This window comes from Mytilus edulis, chromosome 4 (genome assembly GCF_963676685.1).
Source record: "Mytilus edulis chromosome 4, xbMytEdul2.2, whole genome shotgun sequence".
NCBI classification, from domain to species: Eukaryota; Metazoa; Mollusca; class Bivalvia; order Mytilida; family Mytilidae; genus Mytilus; species Mytilus edulis.
The window spans coordinates 7039942-7056556 of record NC_092347.1 but is presented as its reverse complement, the minus strand read 5'-3'; the positions used below and the strand labels follow the sequence as shown (position 1 = coordinate 7056556).

At 32.9% G+C, this 16615-nt stretch overlaps 1 protein-coding gene across 2 annotated transcripts in view; it reads left to right on the top strand.

The window, feature by feature from the left end:
• The first annotated feature begins 4605 nt into the window (after positions 1–4605).
• The window catches only part of LOC139518876 (nonsense-mediated mRNA decay factor SMG5-like), an 84714-nt gene continuing 72704 nt past the window's right edge, over positions 4606–16615 (top strand). The window contains exons 1-6 of one of the 2 annotated variants that reach the window (XM_071310528.1): positions 4606–4888; positions 8281–8379; positions 9804–9927; positions 11692–11848; positions 12524–12637; positions 13444–13533. In XM_071310528.1, the coding sequence (XP_071166629.1) occupies positions 4821–4888; positions 8281–8379; positions 9804–9927; positions 11692–11848; positions 12524–12637; positions 13444–13533 (652 nt within the window). In that variant the 5' untranslated portion in view covers positions 4606–4820. The remainder of the gene's footprint in view (positions 4889–8280; positions 8380–9803; positions 9928–11691; positions 11849–12523; positions 12638–13443; positions 13534–16615) is intronic. The other variant, XM_071310529.1, reaches the window with a different exon arrangement.

Below are 16615 nucleotides of genomic sequence, written 5' to 3'. Positions count from 1 at the left end.
AACGGACAACCACAAATATTAAAGAGAACGGAGTTGGTCTTTTTAGAGAAAATTAACCCATAAACACAAAACAGATGCTTTGCCGGATTAATGGGCTGTCGGAATAGTGGGCTGTCGGCATAATGGTTGTCGGACTAATGGGATGTCACCTTCAACACAACCGTGCTTATGTTTCCAGAAGTCACTTGTACAATGCTATGAATGCACGTGCGTGTCCAAAGTCAGGAGCCTATTAGGGACAACATCAAAAGTTCAATGAAGGATAAAAAACTTAATTCACATAGTTTTTTCACTGACCCCCCCCCCCCCCCCCCACCCCCCTCTTAACTTAATTTGGGAAAAATCGATTGACCCATATAGATATATGTAAAAATCAATGTCGGATAACCAAATCTTGCAGCAGTTCAACCCCCCCCCCACCCCCAAACTATTTGAATTAAGTTTTTTATCTTACATTGATCTTTTGATGTCGTCCCTTATTCAGTGGTTGTTGATGTGTTACATATTTGTTTTTAGTTCATTTTTTGTACATATTAATATTAGGCCGTTATTTTTCTCGTTTGAATTGTTTTACATTTGTCATTTCGGTGCCTTTATAGCTGACTATTCGGTATGGACTTTGCTCATTGTTGACGGTGACCTATAGTTGATAATTTTCTGTGTCATATGGTCTCTTGTGGAGAGTTGTCTCATTGGCAATCATACAAAATCTTCTTTTTTTATATTATACGAACACTATTTGTGGAAACATCTTTTGCAAACTATATGACCATGGTAACTCAAAACTGGAATACGACATCAGTTAACCACAATGTTAATTGTCTGCTGTCATGAACAAGAAGCACCACTATAACAAATACAAGAATGAAAGAAAAAAAGAAAAAAAGTATTGGCTAGATTGCGCAAAAAAAAAGAAACTTATAAGTATTACAATATACGATTATGCGAGTTTTAGATTGGACTATCTTTACATGTTGAGGTATTTTCATTTGAATTTTGACATTTGCATAACACAATCAAAATTACATAAAGGCGAGATATATATCTCATTGACGATTTTTTTCCTTCAATTTTTTACCAAATAATTTTAAAGTGATTTGCAATGTTATCTTTCTAATATGTAGTATTTTGTGGACTTGTTCGTTTTTTTCGTCATTTTCGTTGGGTTTTTTTGGGCCAAGTTTTCGACTTATAAGATTTGAATCTCATCTTTAGGGACGTAATCATGATTTGGTTAACCGTTACGGAGTAGTCTGTGTCACTGATGGCCAAGGATTTGTTCCACTAGGAGACATCATCTCGTTTCTCGTTCCTTTTTCTTCCTCTGCAATAACCACAAATTTTACTTGTCATCGATAAACTCGCCAGAATTTACGGATATGCTTATCCTTCCGGATCACCTTGAATCAATTGACCAATTCTGTATTTAATAAATGCATGAAAAATTTATAACCAATTTTACAGCCACTTAATCAGGTTTGTATGAGTGTTCTTGTGTTATTGCACCATTGTCCCAGGTTATAGGGGTGGTTTAGCGCCTCTTGTGTTATTGCACCACTGTCCCAGATTATAGGGGTGGTTTAGCGCCTCTTGTGTTATTGCACCACTGTCCCAGGTTATAGGGGTGGTTTAGCGCCTCTTGTGTTATTGCACCACTGTCCCAGGTTATAGGGGTGGTTTAGCGCCTCTTGTGTTATTGCACCACTGTCCCAAGTTATAGGGGTGGTTTAGCGCCATATAACCAATTCAACCCCGTCGCATTTTGTATGGGCATATCTCATGCAATTTACAAGCCTGCAGAAAGTAAAATACACAAAAAAAAAGAAATACGAGGAAAATTGAAAACTGAATTCCCTAATCAAATGTCAAAATCAAACACATCAAACAACTCATATTTAAATTCTGACCGCTCATTGACACTCATATCATATTTTCTTATATCTATTGGTACAGACATTTTGAATTTCTGAAAAAATGGTGGATTCTACCCGGTTTTATAGCTACCCAAACCTCTCACTTGTATGACAGTCGCATAAAATCACATTATATTGACAACAATAATATACAGACAGAAAAGGTAAAAGTGTCTTCAAATAAATCACCATAAAAACAAATAATAATAATTATTTAGTTGTTGTCGTTTGTTGCTATATATAACTGACTCAGACGTACTTATTTATATTTATATATTATATATATTATTTGTTTTTCATTCATTAGTTTGTGCATAAATTAAGCCATTAGTTTTCTCGTTTGCGTTGGTTTTCTCTTTTAGTTGATGTGCTTACCTCGGTTTTAGTTAAAAATGTTACCGGGTTTGTTTTCACTTAATCGATGTATGACTATTGAACAGCGGTATACTACTGTTGCCTTTATTTACCTTTGTCATTTCGGGGTCTTTTATAGCTGACTATGCGGTAGAGCGCATTACGTTTGCGCTTTTGAGATTATTTTTTTATGTTTGGGCGCAGCTTAAACCTTTTAATATCATTTGCGCGTATTTATTTTACAGGTAAATTTTCAGTTGGGTTACATGAAATATTACAAACATAAGATATGTAGAGCTTTTTGTCGACATACAGTCTGATTAAAATCAAACCTCTCACCTCTCACCTCTCCTGTTGAAATGTATGATAAAGCGTATAAAACATGGCAAAATCCGTATCACATGCCGTATCACCATCGATCAATATCATCCCTCGGGCCTAAAGGCCCTCTGGCTGATATTGGTATCTCGGGTAGATACGGCATATGATACGGATTTTGCCATGTATTATTCTCTATATTTGCATAAGCAAAAAAGCTCATATATACATAAAAGCAAACAAACCAGTAAAGCACTAAACTACTAGTAGATTATAAGCACATGCACTAGTTCTAAAAGTTGCATGAACCAGTAAAGCACTAAAAGTTGCATGAACCAGTAAAGCACTAAACTACTAGTAGATTATAAGCACATGCACTAGTTCTAAAAGTTGCATGAAAAACATAAAAAAATCAAAAGCTTTAAGATCTGCAGAAGCCACATCTGCATGAATTGCCATTTCAGATCATACTTTTTAAACTGGTTCAGGTTCGACTGCGCACGTATCGCGTCAGGCAGCTCATTGGAGAGTGTAGGTACGTTCACCGTCTGTTGCTTTCTAAAAATGTAATGTACATTTTAAAAATTAATAATATCATAGAGATAAACTGGTTACTCTTTCGAGTACTATTCTAAAAGCTTCTATTGCCATCATACAAAGACGTTTTATTCTTAAAGAAGGAAAACCAGATTTAAAAAAAAGAGTTTCATAGGTCACTACAAACGTCTTCAAAGATGAACCTCAAGGCAAGTTCTTGTATTTTTCATTTTTTTAGTGTTACCCTCCCCACAAAAAGCCAAACCACAGGACAATAGTTGAAATTAGACATAACATATGAATGATAAATAGTTAACCTTCCCAATTTAGATAGATGTTTCCAAATTCTTTTTGGTACATTTAACTGCTTTGATGCTTTCTCTTCTTTTTTTTACAAATTTCAGAAATATGTATTTTAAACTTGAGTTGATAATCTATTGTCCTCAGTGTGACATGAAATTTCATTCTCATCCAAATTGAAATAGATATCCCCCTTTTTTTAAAGATTTATTGCCAATGGCAATAGCCTGAAATTTATCCGGATTAGCTTTCATTTTGTTATTAGCAAACCAATCTATTAGAACAGTGACTGTACTTTCCTTTTCCAAAGATTCAACTAAACCGTTTAGATCTGGTCCTGAGTGTGTCCATAAAACAGCTGCAACATAAAAAAATTTGTCGACTTAGACTAACGGAGAGAGTGTACTTTTGATTGAATAAATTTATAAATTATTTAAAAGTATTATTACTCAAGAGTTTACCCGAGTTTACCTGTCAAATAAATACGCGCAAATGTAAGAAAAGGCTGCGTGGAAACGTTATAATTTTTGCGAGCAAATGTAATGGTAATGCGCCCAAACGTAATGCACCGGTGCGGTTTGTGGTTTGCTCATTGTTGATAGACATATGGTGACCAATAGTTAATTTTCATGTCATTTGGTCTCTTGTAGAGAACTGTCTCATTGGATACTACATCTCAGTCTTAACTGTATATTATATATCCAGAAAAAGATGAGTGAGGTGACAAAATCCCGCTTTAAACCTTGGTTTGCTACTGATCCAGTACATTTTAAATAATTATAAAAATTTGTATGCATGTAAAACAGTTTATTGTCAAGGGAAGTAATATTATACGATTACTGTCTTTTGGTGAGGTAAATATGTGATTTTATTGATTTTTCCCATTCTTAACAAAATAAATTCAAGACGGGCCCCATCCAAACATATAAAAATTTCAAACCTTCCCCTTCATCATTTCTAAAAACCTTTATTTATGACCCAAAACAATACTTGGTATCACTTTTTATCAAAAGTATTTATACAAATGATGTTTTACATGTCAAAATGTGTTGTTATTTTTTTGATATGCTAAACAAGTTCCTGTGAAAAAAAATCCCCCTGTTACAAAATTAATGTTCTTTACGAACATTTTGGTGCGTTGTTACATTCAAAATATAAATTGGGATTCATCTATATTTTAGTTGATTTTGTGTGAGATTTTTCTTATTGGTGATAACTTTTGTAATTTTCTTGACTTTACACAGGGTTGAAAGAAAAGTCCGAAGAGGTCCATAGAAAAAAATATGGCAACGAACGAACGGTGCCACCAGGAAGATCTTTCACCAACTCTTGAAAGTTAGCATTAGAAATGCGAGAATGTAATGACATGCTGATTTGGTGGACAATTTTGCCGAAAAGATGAAGAAAGGGAGCGAAAAATCGGGGGAAACAAAACCAGATGTTGATAAAGCGAAACGTGTTTACAGGTGCACCTCAAATGATCTCAAATAAAAAAGAAATACGTTGAAAATAAAACATAGTTTCAAGTACATATACCTACAATTAACTGGGTTTTCATTAAATTTCAGAATCCGCCATCTAAGTGGTAACAAGTAGATTTATCAAACATAGTTTTTACCTATTTTTGCAATTATTGTAAATACATGTATGTTTAGTTTTTAATTTGTTTCCCTAGTATGTGCCTTCTTGTAATCTTCAACATATTGAAGTTGAGAAGTATTATGTAGATGTAATAGTTGAGCATGCCGATGAGAGCGGACGTGCAAATTTGTGCAGAGAGAATCCTTCAACATCATTGAAATTGTTATGTCAAATTGTTTTCATATTATTATCCTTACATCGTATATTTTATGATTTGGATTATATTTTGTTGTTGAGAAAGGTTTCTGCAGATATTTTCAGGTTTGTATGAGACATCTGAGATTGGTGCTCCGGCTAGTGTAACTTTTGTAAGCAAAACAATCCGAGTAATTATAAGATTTTGCTTATTTCACCAAGGACAATATTAATGTCGGAGGACAAAACATGTTTATTGTTTAAAAACGATGCCCTTTATTTTCCCTACAACATTTTTTCGTTGACAATTTATCATGCGAGAAATCTGAAAAGCAAAAGCACCCTGCCTCAACGAGGCGTTGATTTAGCCATGTATAATGTATAAATAGGTAGCAGTGTCCTGTTCAAAATAAGAACATTCAATTTGATAGGATCTGACAATATCATCAATACTGCAAAATTAATTCCTTGTCAGCTAGAATGCTTTCGTCCCAAACGGGATTTCTTTCGGGGAGGCATTCCTACAATAAAGGAAATTATAATGAGTAACATGGAAAACTTATTAATTTATGCTTCTAAACTATAAATGAATAGGGTCTTCAACTCTTATTTTAATGTTGTTTTATGGCTTCTTTACAAACCAATAGCCATGTATGTGTATCTGTATTAGGAAATCCCTCCTTCAAAGGAGCACTTCACAATGAATATATATGTCTATACACACTTTAAGTTTGAAAATATAAAAAATAAAAATATAAATGTACGCCCCGTGGGGTGTACGTTGGCTACAGTCTTTGACTCTTGCTCTTGCTAGACGGTAAGGTCTTTAAGAGTTCGTTTCTCTTGGCATGTAAAGCATAGCATAATTTTCTGGATATGTATTCTACCATAAAACAATTGTCAGTGCATTTGCATCTGCAACCACAAGCACATATTAAGTGACTCCGATCTAAAATGAGCTGTGCGTCTATTACAACGTTGGTAAGATTAAAGCATTTAAAGCATGGTAAATTGATTGTTTTGTTTTAAATTGTGGACAAACTTGCCTTTTTCAAAATTTTCATTTGGGAGCCTTCATGAGGTAAATCCACAACAAATGGGGACAGTTGGCAGTATGCTGGTATATCATATTATTACAAAGTATACCAGCATACTGCCAACTGTACAAAGAAAATATACAAAAGAAAGTTTTAATGCTATCTGTAAAACAAACTATTTATCTGAATTAAACCCAAGCACAACATAAATTGACTCAAAATTTACATCGGCCATTTTGGAACCTTCATGAGGTAAATCCCCCACAATTGGGGACAGTTGGCAGTATGCTGGTACATTGTATATCAAATTATGACAAAGTATACATCAGTACAAAGAAAAAATACAAAAGAAAGTTTTAATGTTATATGGAAAACCAACTGTTCATCTGAATTTAACCAATGCGCAAAATAAATTGAGTCAGTCCAACGGAATTTTAACTCAATGTCGGTAATTTTCAGCTTTCATTTGTAAATTTACGCTTATAAATTCACTAAACAAAGCTATTGTGTACTTAAACAAACAATAATTAACTTTTTAATCTTATTGTAATACTTACCGATATATAAAACTCCTAAATAAGCCACATAGGTTAAAAAATTGTAATTATTTTGCACTTCATTTGTAACAATGGCAGATCATCCTTCTTGTCTAATCAGTCTGCATGCGCGCGCATCTCCGTGGACAAAGTTTTAATACAATTTGACTGGCCAGTACGGAGAGTGACCAATCTCTGTGTTATATTAATCTCAGGGGACATGTAGTCAGATGGGATCCATTAGTAGTTTCCATGTGGGAAACTATCAGACCAATCTATTTGATATCTGAGGGTTTTAGTTGTTCCCTTAATGGATCTGTAGTTTCTTTCCGAGATCCTTTATCGTAGAATTTTCGGCTTTCCTCTACCTTTAGCTGTATCGGTTTGGATTCCAAGAATGTCCTCTGCGGTTTCCTGTTTGTTGTCTAGGCATTTGTCCGGCATCCGGGGTGACCTTATCCATTATTTTGAATATAATGTTTTTTTATATTATGCATATTTTATATTTTTGAGGATGAGCGAATCAGGTGAGTGGGTATGTTTGTATGCTTTATTACATTGTACTTATTGTTTTGGGGAAGGTTAACTTTCTGGTAGTAAGACTCATCACGGCCAGGCTGGGAAACTGGATAGGCAAATGCTCACATTAAATCTGTACCTATACAGTGTGTTAAATGTCTTCCTTTTTACACCATGACCCATGGTGGTGCTCCTACTAAAGGAGGAAGATACAGAACATACATACCTAATAAACCCACAGAAAGCCCACTTTTCATTGCTTGTTAAGTTGTTTTAATTTGAGAATTTGTTTAGGTTCTTTTTCATTAAAATATTTCAATTTTGATAGGATGGAGACTTCATTTGAATACATTGTGCAATATTTATGAAATAAGTACATAGATCCTCTCTCTGCTGTTGTATAAATTGGTATTATTTTGTCTGTAAACGGAAAAGAAGTCGGGTGAAACATCCAATTACAAGCATTTTCATTACAATGATAAGCAGGATAGGCGATTAACCCTCTTGCTGTCAACCGTTTTTCAAGGTTGCATTTCATATGTCGGAAAATAAGGCAGCTCGATGTCTGTGGCGTAATATGCCAAACACCAACGTTATTCATTATATGACGTCGCAACATAATGACCATTACATTTGAGACCCATAGGAGAAAAGCTTAACACTGTTTAATCTTCGGTCTTTTTACCGTAGAGAGAAACAATATTGAGGAGAAGTTTTCATAAATTTAACCATGGACATATGTGTCCCTCCAGCACTGCCAGTGTGGACATATGTGTCCCTCCGGCAGCAAGAGGGTTAAGACTCAAAAAAGCAGAATCTGGGACAGGACCCCCCATTTCATGAGACTTTCAAAGAGGGTAGGCCAGTCAGAAAATTATTTTGGGATGACTCTGCATTGTAAATTATGCTTTATAAATTAGCATCTTGTAATGTATGCATGTAAAAGGATGCAAGAATAAATCAATAATTTCTTATTCTATATTTTAATAGAGCAGCACTTGAGGCCATCAGAAGATTAGATGAAATTTCTAAACAAAAGAAAGCATACAGAGAAGTGTTCCACCAAGATGCTGTAGGACTTCGCAATAAGTATGCAATACAAATACAAAGTTTTTTTATTGTCAATTATGACTCCCAATATTTTGAGCAGTACAATTAAGTTCAATTTCATACAAGTGATTACATATTGATTACATTGATTTTTTAACAATTAAACAAAGTCAAGTCTTTTTCAACCAAATAATTTCTGCAGAAAAGATATTAATATCTATAGTTTTACAATATAATATAGATGGGCAAACTACTGGTGACTAAACTGTATCTAGAATTAATTTTCTCTCTTTGAATAAAGTACACAATAATAAACTTACTTTTTTATTATAACATTATCCTCAGATGACATTAACCATATTAATTTTGATTTATTTGGGAGGCTTTTAAAGTTTTTGTTAACCTTATTTAAGTAATCTATATATAGTTGCCTTTCATCCTCATTTAAAATTAATAAGTATGAGATACACTTGATGCTGTTATACTTTGTAATAAAGCTACAAAAAAATAAAATGTCTTGCCTCCCGACTGTCCCAATCTCATACTCTTATTTTTTACATGTATTTACAGGAAAGTTGTTTGAATAGGTTTTCTATTCCTATTCATGTTGTTAAATATAAACAAATGTCAATCAGACTATTACCAGATAAGAATAATGTATCTAACTTTCTTCTCTTATAAAATGTTCAGTAATGCTCATTTGGTATTGGTTATGAGTATATCCTGGTTCTGCAATTTACCTGTATCTCATTTAAGGGAGTTCACTTTTTAGTTTCAATATAATTAGCTTTTCAAAACATTAGTTTATATTGGTTGGGGATTAATCAAGGAATCAAAAGAGCAAAAAAAATATATAGGTCAATGTGCTTGTTTTTTCGAAATATTAGCCATTGAAATTTTGGCCGAAAAATATTCTCTCTCGCATTTTCATAGCTTTATCATTGACAAGTTTAACTTCTCAAAAACTATTAAAAAATAATTAAAATTTTATAAGACTTTTAAAGATGGCTTATCATTATACATGTAAAAGATTTATGAAAAGAAAAATGGGGGTCAATGGGCAATTTTTTTAAGGATTTCAAATGGATAAAACCAGAGGATTGTGAAATTTAAAAAAAAATCCCATAAAATGACAAGCAAACTTCCTTAAATAAAGGAAATAATGAATAAAGAAATATCTACCTACCCAGTACCCTAATACTTTTCAGTTTAGAGGCGGGAAATATTTTTATATGTATTATTCATTTCAAAGTTGTACTTCAAGGCAAATAAGACTTGAGTCAGTTTTAAGAAATGTTAAGCTACTTTTTTTTGAAAATTATAATACCACATCCAAAACAATTTTTTTAAGATAGCACAACATACAAGCAATATAGCTTCACATTACCATGGTGCTTAAATTAAAGAACTCTGTGTTAAATTAATCATTGTTCCTTTGTATACTGAAATGCATTTCTTTGTAGACTTAAAGAATATTGTGAAAGACTTATGTTTTATAACCCATCTGATTATGGGAGAAAGGCAGAGGAAGTTTTATGGAGGAAGGTCTTCTATGAAATAATACAACTGATGAAACATAACAGAAAAGTATGTATACAAAATGTTAAATTTTACTCTGATAATTTACCTGTTTGGCATATATTACTGTCCATTTTCAGCATCAATTCTGTACAAATGCCATTCTTTGCCAAATAAAGAAAAGCACATCATGTGTTTTGTTAATTTTATAAAATTAATTTAATTAAACTTTATATATAAGTTTTACACCTTCAAAAAAAATCTAGAGAAACTATGTCTTCTTTTAATATTTATGATTTGAGAAGTACATGTACAGTGATGCAGCTAATCTTTGGTTGCATGAGACCAAAGGGGCAGACTTTTAGAGGGTCTTCATTTGACTTCTTTGTGTCAACCCATTGACCTGGAAACATTTTTAACTGGATTTTTGTGACAAAAATGTCGGTTATTGATTTGGGGATGTACGGCGGGCGGGCGGGCGGGCGGCAATCAAATGTTGTCCGTGCATTAACTCATGAACCGTTCAACCAAAGCTTTTAAAATTTTAATATGTTGTTACTGACAACTAAATGAAGGTCAAGTTCAATAATGGCGATTTTGACTTGTACCGTTCAGGAGTTATGGTTCTTGAAAGATTGAAAAATGAAGTTTCCAGTCGTGTCCGTGCATTTACGCATGAACTGTTCTACCAAAGCTTCCCAAATTTTAATTTGTTGTTACTGATGACAAAATGGAGGTCAAGTTTAATAATGACGATTTTGACTTTTACCGTTCAGGAGTTATGGTTCTTGAAAGATTAAAAAAGGAGTTTCCAGTCGTGCTCGTGCATTTACGCATGAACTGTTCTACCAAAGCTTCCCAAATTTTAATATGTTGTTACTGATGACAAAATAGAGGTCAACTTCAATAAAGACGATTTTGACTTTTACCGTTCAGGAGTTATGGTTCTTGAAAGATTGAAAAATGGTGTTTCCAGTCGTGTCCGTGCATTTTCTCATGAACCATTCAACCAAAGCTTTTGAAATTTTTATATGTTGTTACTGATGGCAAAATAGAGGTCAAGTTCAATAATGACGATTTTGACTTTTACTGTTCAGGAGTTATGGTTCTTGAAAGATTGTAAAATGGCGTTTCCATTCAAGTTGTTGCATTTACTCATGAACCATTCAATCTAAGCTTTTCAAATTTTAATATGTTGATACTGATGACAAAATGGAGGTCAAATTTGATATTGACGATTTTCACTTTCACCATTCATCAGTAATGGTTCTTGTGATATTGCCAGGACACAAATAAATATTAATAAATCCGGTTTGCTGTCGTTGTGACAGCCTCTTGTTACTGTTTGGGGCTGTCAAAATTGAAAATCTTTTGGTCCTGGCATGGTAACCTGGGCTTCAAAATCAATTATGCAGTTAAAGGCATTGAAAACCATATGTTTGAATGACCATTTTATTGCTGGTAAAAGGTAAAGATGCTGGTGTAAGCAGATTTCAATTGTCTCTGTGTTTATCCAATAATCATAAGTCATGTGATCATAACTATTTTGTACTTCTCAGGACTTAACATTAAACATAGCTATGAAAGTAAACAAAAGTAAATTTCCAGTAACTATTGCAAGTCTTCAGTAACTTTCTATATCTTGTGGATAACTCTGATGATGACATGACTCAGTAAGTGTTAACAGGATCCGTCTATTGGATGCATGGTTCATGCAATGGCATGTCCAGGACGTGAAAAAAACCTTGCAGACAAGAAAACCATAATCCAACCCCCCCTTGATGTTAAATGGTTGCTCCCCTATAACATATGTTTGTCCTATATACATTTCAGCACATCAGAATGGGTAGTTCATTAGAAGCAGCATTCCGCACACATCTGTCATCAGCAACAGGGTACTACTACCATCTGTTGTTTAGATTGCAACAAGAATTTGGTCTCAAATTTAATGGTATATTAGATTTTAATCTTGTACCAGAACAGAAAACAGGTTTGTCAACTTAGAATAATGTTGAAGAAATGATTTTTGTGATATACTGAATTTTCACCATTTGTTTTATTCAAAATAACTATAAATTCAAGTAAACAAACTACCTTTAAAAGAAATGCATTATGATAACAGATTTTTAAAAATAAATTTTAAACTGTGAACCAACATGAAAACAAATACTTATAACATTCATTGATTAACCAAACTGACAAGAATTTGATCCGATGATGTCTGTCATACAGAAAAAATCATATTGTAGCATTAATGAACCTTGTCGTTTGTGATTCTGATTTGTCTCAAAAGATTTCATCCCATGAATGAAAGGCCTTCCATATACAACTACATAGATCAATATTCTACACAAGGGGGTGTTTAACGCCCTTGACCACTCATTCAGGGTCTTGCATGGTCAGTAATAGAGAACAATATTCAAAAATGTGTACTAGTTTAGTGAAAATGGACTTTAAAACTAAACTAAAAAAACATATAAATGAACTCAAAATAAAAAACATACAAGACTATCAAAGACCAAATTTATTATCATTGAGAGTTTGTATAGATCACTGTGATTTATAATTGAGAATCTCTTTCCTGTACTGTTACTATGAGGAATTAAATTATGTTAGATTTTATAACAATTATTCTTATACAATTCTTAAATTTTGTTTGTTTCAGTAATGAGAAAAATGGGACTTTCTAACAGTGTAAAAAAGCGTGACTTTGGTCCAGCAGTTCAAGCTTGGGCCATAATGGCTTGTCATAGGTGTTTGGTCTGTCTTGGTGATATTGGTAAGTTTTTAGGTAAAAATTGCAATCAAAACCTTATGGGATTGACTTGATAACTAAATCTTCCAAGGCTTATCACTGTTATTTGAAACACAAAATAGAGTGAATTGATCATAGCATCTGTTAGTCCGGCAAATCAGTTTTCCAGACTTTTTTTCTTTGTGCTTGAAGATATTGGTTTGATATTTGGTTTATTGCTTTATCATGACAAGTTACAGGTCAAGTTCATTTTCACGATTTTAAGCTTTTCTCTTTGTTCAATTAGAGCCCTTTCCCTAGAATTAAATTTTGGATGAAATACTTTATTTCTGTTCAAAGGGAAATAACTCATTTAAAAACAAAATTAAAAGTCCAAATGACATTTTTTTTTCCTTTTCTTTTGTAAATTGTTGGAAGAATTTAGTGGTAGTTTTGTTTGTCATTCTTGAAGATGTTGATTTGATAATTAGTATACAGTTTTATCATGACAAGTTACAGATCAAGTTGGAATTTTGTTCTGTTCTGATTCTTATGTAGAGAGTTGTGGTCTTTGGACATAGAAAATTCACTTAAAAATCAGTTTTCAAGTTTTTTTCGTCATGCGTAAAGATTTTAACTTGATATTTTTATGTAGTTTAAACCATGGCTAGTTAAAAATCAAGTTATCACAATGAATTTTTAACCGGTAAGGGACTATGTATATGCCATGCAATACTCACAGAATATATAATGTATAATTTTTGCCAGAATTTTATGAAACATACATCATATAGTTTATTATTAAAGAATAAAACTAGTTTGATAATGATCTACCTACTTTATTTTTGCAGCACGATACCAACAGGATTTTGACAAAGGATTTAGTAAGTCGTCAGCAGAAAGATTTTACTACCAGGCTATAGCCCTTTGTCCAGAAAATGGTATGTCATATAGATATTTATTTTGTTTTACATTTTTATACAACCGCAAAATTTGAAAAATTTTTCGTCGTATATTGCTATCACGTTGGCGTTGTCGTCGTCGTCGTCGTCGTCGTCCGGCGTCCGAATACTTTTAGTTTTCGCACTCTAACTTTAGTAAAAGTGAATGGAAATCTATGAAATTTTAACACAAGGTTTATGACCACAAAAGGAAGGTTGGTATTGATTTTGGGAGTTTTGGTCCCAACATTTTAGGAATTAGGGGCCAAAAAGGGCCCAAATAAGCATTTTCTTGGTTTTCGCACTATAACTTTAGTTTAAGATAATAGAAATCTATGAAATTTTGACACAAGGTTTATGACCACAAAAGAACGGTTGGGATTGATTTTGGGAGTTTAGGTTTCAACAGTTTAGGAATAAGGGGCCAAAAAAGGGCCCAAATAAGCATTATTCTTAGTTTTCGCACAATAACTTTAGTTTAAGTAAATAGAAATCAATGAAATTTAAACACAATGTTAATGACTACAAAAGGAAGGTTGGTATTGATTTTGGGAGTTTAGGTCCCAACAGTTTAGGAATTAGGGGCCAAAAAGGGACCCAAATAAGCATTTTTCTTGGTTTTCGCACCATAACGTTAGTATAAGTAAATAGAAATCTATGAAATTTAAACACAAGGTTTATGACCATAAAAGGAAGGTTGGTATTGATTTTGGGAGTTTTGGTCCCAACAGAATAAGGGGCCCAAAGGGTCCAAAATTAAACTTTGTTTGATTTCATCAAAATTGAATAATTGGGGTTCTTTGATATGCCGAATCTAACTGTCATGACTGTGTATGTAGATTCTTAACTTTTGGTCCCGTTTTCAAATTGGTCTACATTAAGGTCCAAAGGGTCCAAAATTAAACTTAGTTTGATTTTGACAAAAAATGAATCAGTTAGGTTCTTTGATATGCTGAATCTAAAAATGTACTTAGATTCTTGATTATTGGCCCAGTTTTCAAGTTGGTCCAAATCGGGGTCCAAAATTAAACTTTGTTTGATTTCATCAAAAATTGAATAAATGGGGTTCTTTGATATACCAAATCTAACTGTGTATGTAGATTCTTCATTTTTGGTCCTGTTTTCAAATTGGTCTACACTAAAGTCCAAAGGGTCCAAAATTAAACTTAGTCTGATTTCAACAAAAATTGAAATCTTGGGGTTCTTTGATATGCTGAATCCAAAAATGTACTTAGATTTTTTATTATGGGCCCAGTTTTCAAGTTGGTCCAAATCAGGATCTAAAATTATTATATTAAGTGTTGTGCAATAGCAAGTCTTTTCAATTGCACAGTATTGCGCAATGGCAAGAAATATCTAATTGCACAATATTGTGAAATAGCAAATTTTTTTTTAATTAGAGTTATCTTTCTTTGTCCAGAATAGTAAGCAAGAAATATCTAATTGCAAAATATTGTGCAATAGCAAGATTTTTTTTTAATTGGAATTATCTTTCTTTGTCCAGAATCAACTTAAATCTTTGTTATATACAATATACAATGTATATTCACTTTTTACTACCAACTGATAAATTATAATAAATAACATTCAGTGATAACAAGCAGTTTTTTTTACATCTTAATATTTTATGATGTATTTAAATGAGTAGTTATTGTTGCAAACTCCATTTGAAATTTTAATTGAGATTAGTTTTGGAATAAGGGAAAGGGGGATGTGATTAAAAAAATTGGGTTCAATTTTTCTCATTTGAAATTTCATAAATAAAAACGAAAATTTCTTCAAACATTTTTATGCCCCACCTACGATAGTAGAGGGGCATTATGTTTTCTGGTCTGTGCATCCGTCCGTCCGTCCGTCTGTCCGTTCGTTCGTCCGTCCGTTCGTCCGTCCGTCTGTCCCGCTTCAGGTTAAAGTTTTTGGTCAAGGTAGTTTTTGATGAAGTTTAAGTCCAATCGACTTCAAACTTAGTACACATGTCCCCTATGATATGATCTTTCTAATTTTAATGCCAAATTAGAGTTTTTACCCCAATTTCACGGTCCACTGAACATGGAAAATGATAGTGCGAGTGGGGCATTCTTGTACTGAGGACACATTCTTGTTTTGAGAGGATTAATATTCAACAGCATAGTGAATTGCTCTAAGAGAAAACAAAAATTTTAAGTTCATTAGAACACATTCATTCTGTGTCAGAAACCTATGCTGTGTCAACTATTTAATCACAATCCAAATTTAGAGCTGAATCCAGCTTGAATGTTGTGTCCATACTTGCCCCAACCGTTCAGGGTTCAACCTCTGCGGTCGTATAAAGCTACGCCCTGCGGAGCATCTGGTTAAAATATGCAAACTTTTAAGATGAGTACATTGAAATTGTAAATAAATTATTTTTTTTTTTCATATTTTTATTTAGCGATTTTAATATATTTTTATGTCACTTGTGATCTTTTGTAAACTGATTTTACATTTACTTTTAAAAAAGTCTTAAAATGTTACCTTACAGTATGCTATATGAAAAATGTATTAATTCAATACTTTTTATTGACTTTTGGAGATGTCACTCTTATTCTTTTAGAGTTATGCCCATTACAAATGTAAAACTTCTAAATTTATTCATTTCCATTTCTTTTTCTTAAGTTTGCCTCAACAAAATGTTATGAAACTTATACACAATGCTTATTACCACAAAACACAGATCAATTTGAATTTTGGTTGCGTCACTTTTACCTTTCTTGAGTTATGTCCCTTGATAACTTTATATGCAAGCGGGGGCATCATCTGTGTCCCATGGTCACAATCCCCATTTATTTTATTTTTTTATTTTATTTATAAATGTACTTAATGACATCTAGTAACAGTTTTACAGGCATTTTTATATGGAAAATAGTGATTTTAAAAATCTATTTTTGGATTCCTAAAGGAGTAGGTCCGGTAAGGCCCATTTTTGGCCCAAAAATATAACAGTTTTACAAAATTGTTAAAATGTAAACTTTTAGTTATTTATTGGACAGTTGAATGCTTCTGCTACATAAATATGGGCTGTTTTTGACAATACAATGCACATATATCGGGTTGTAGCACCATT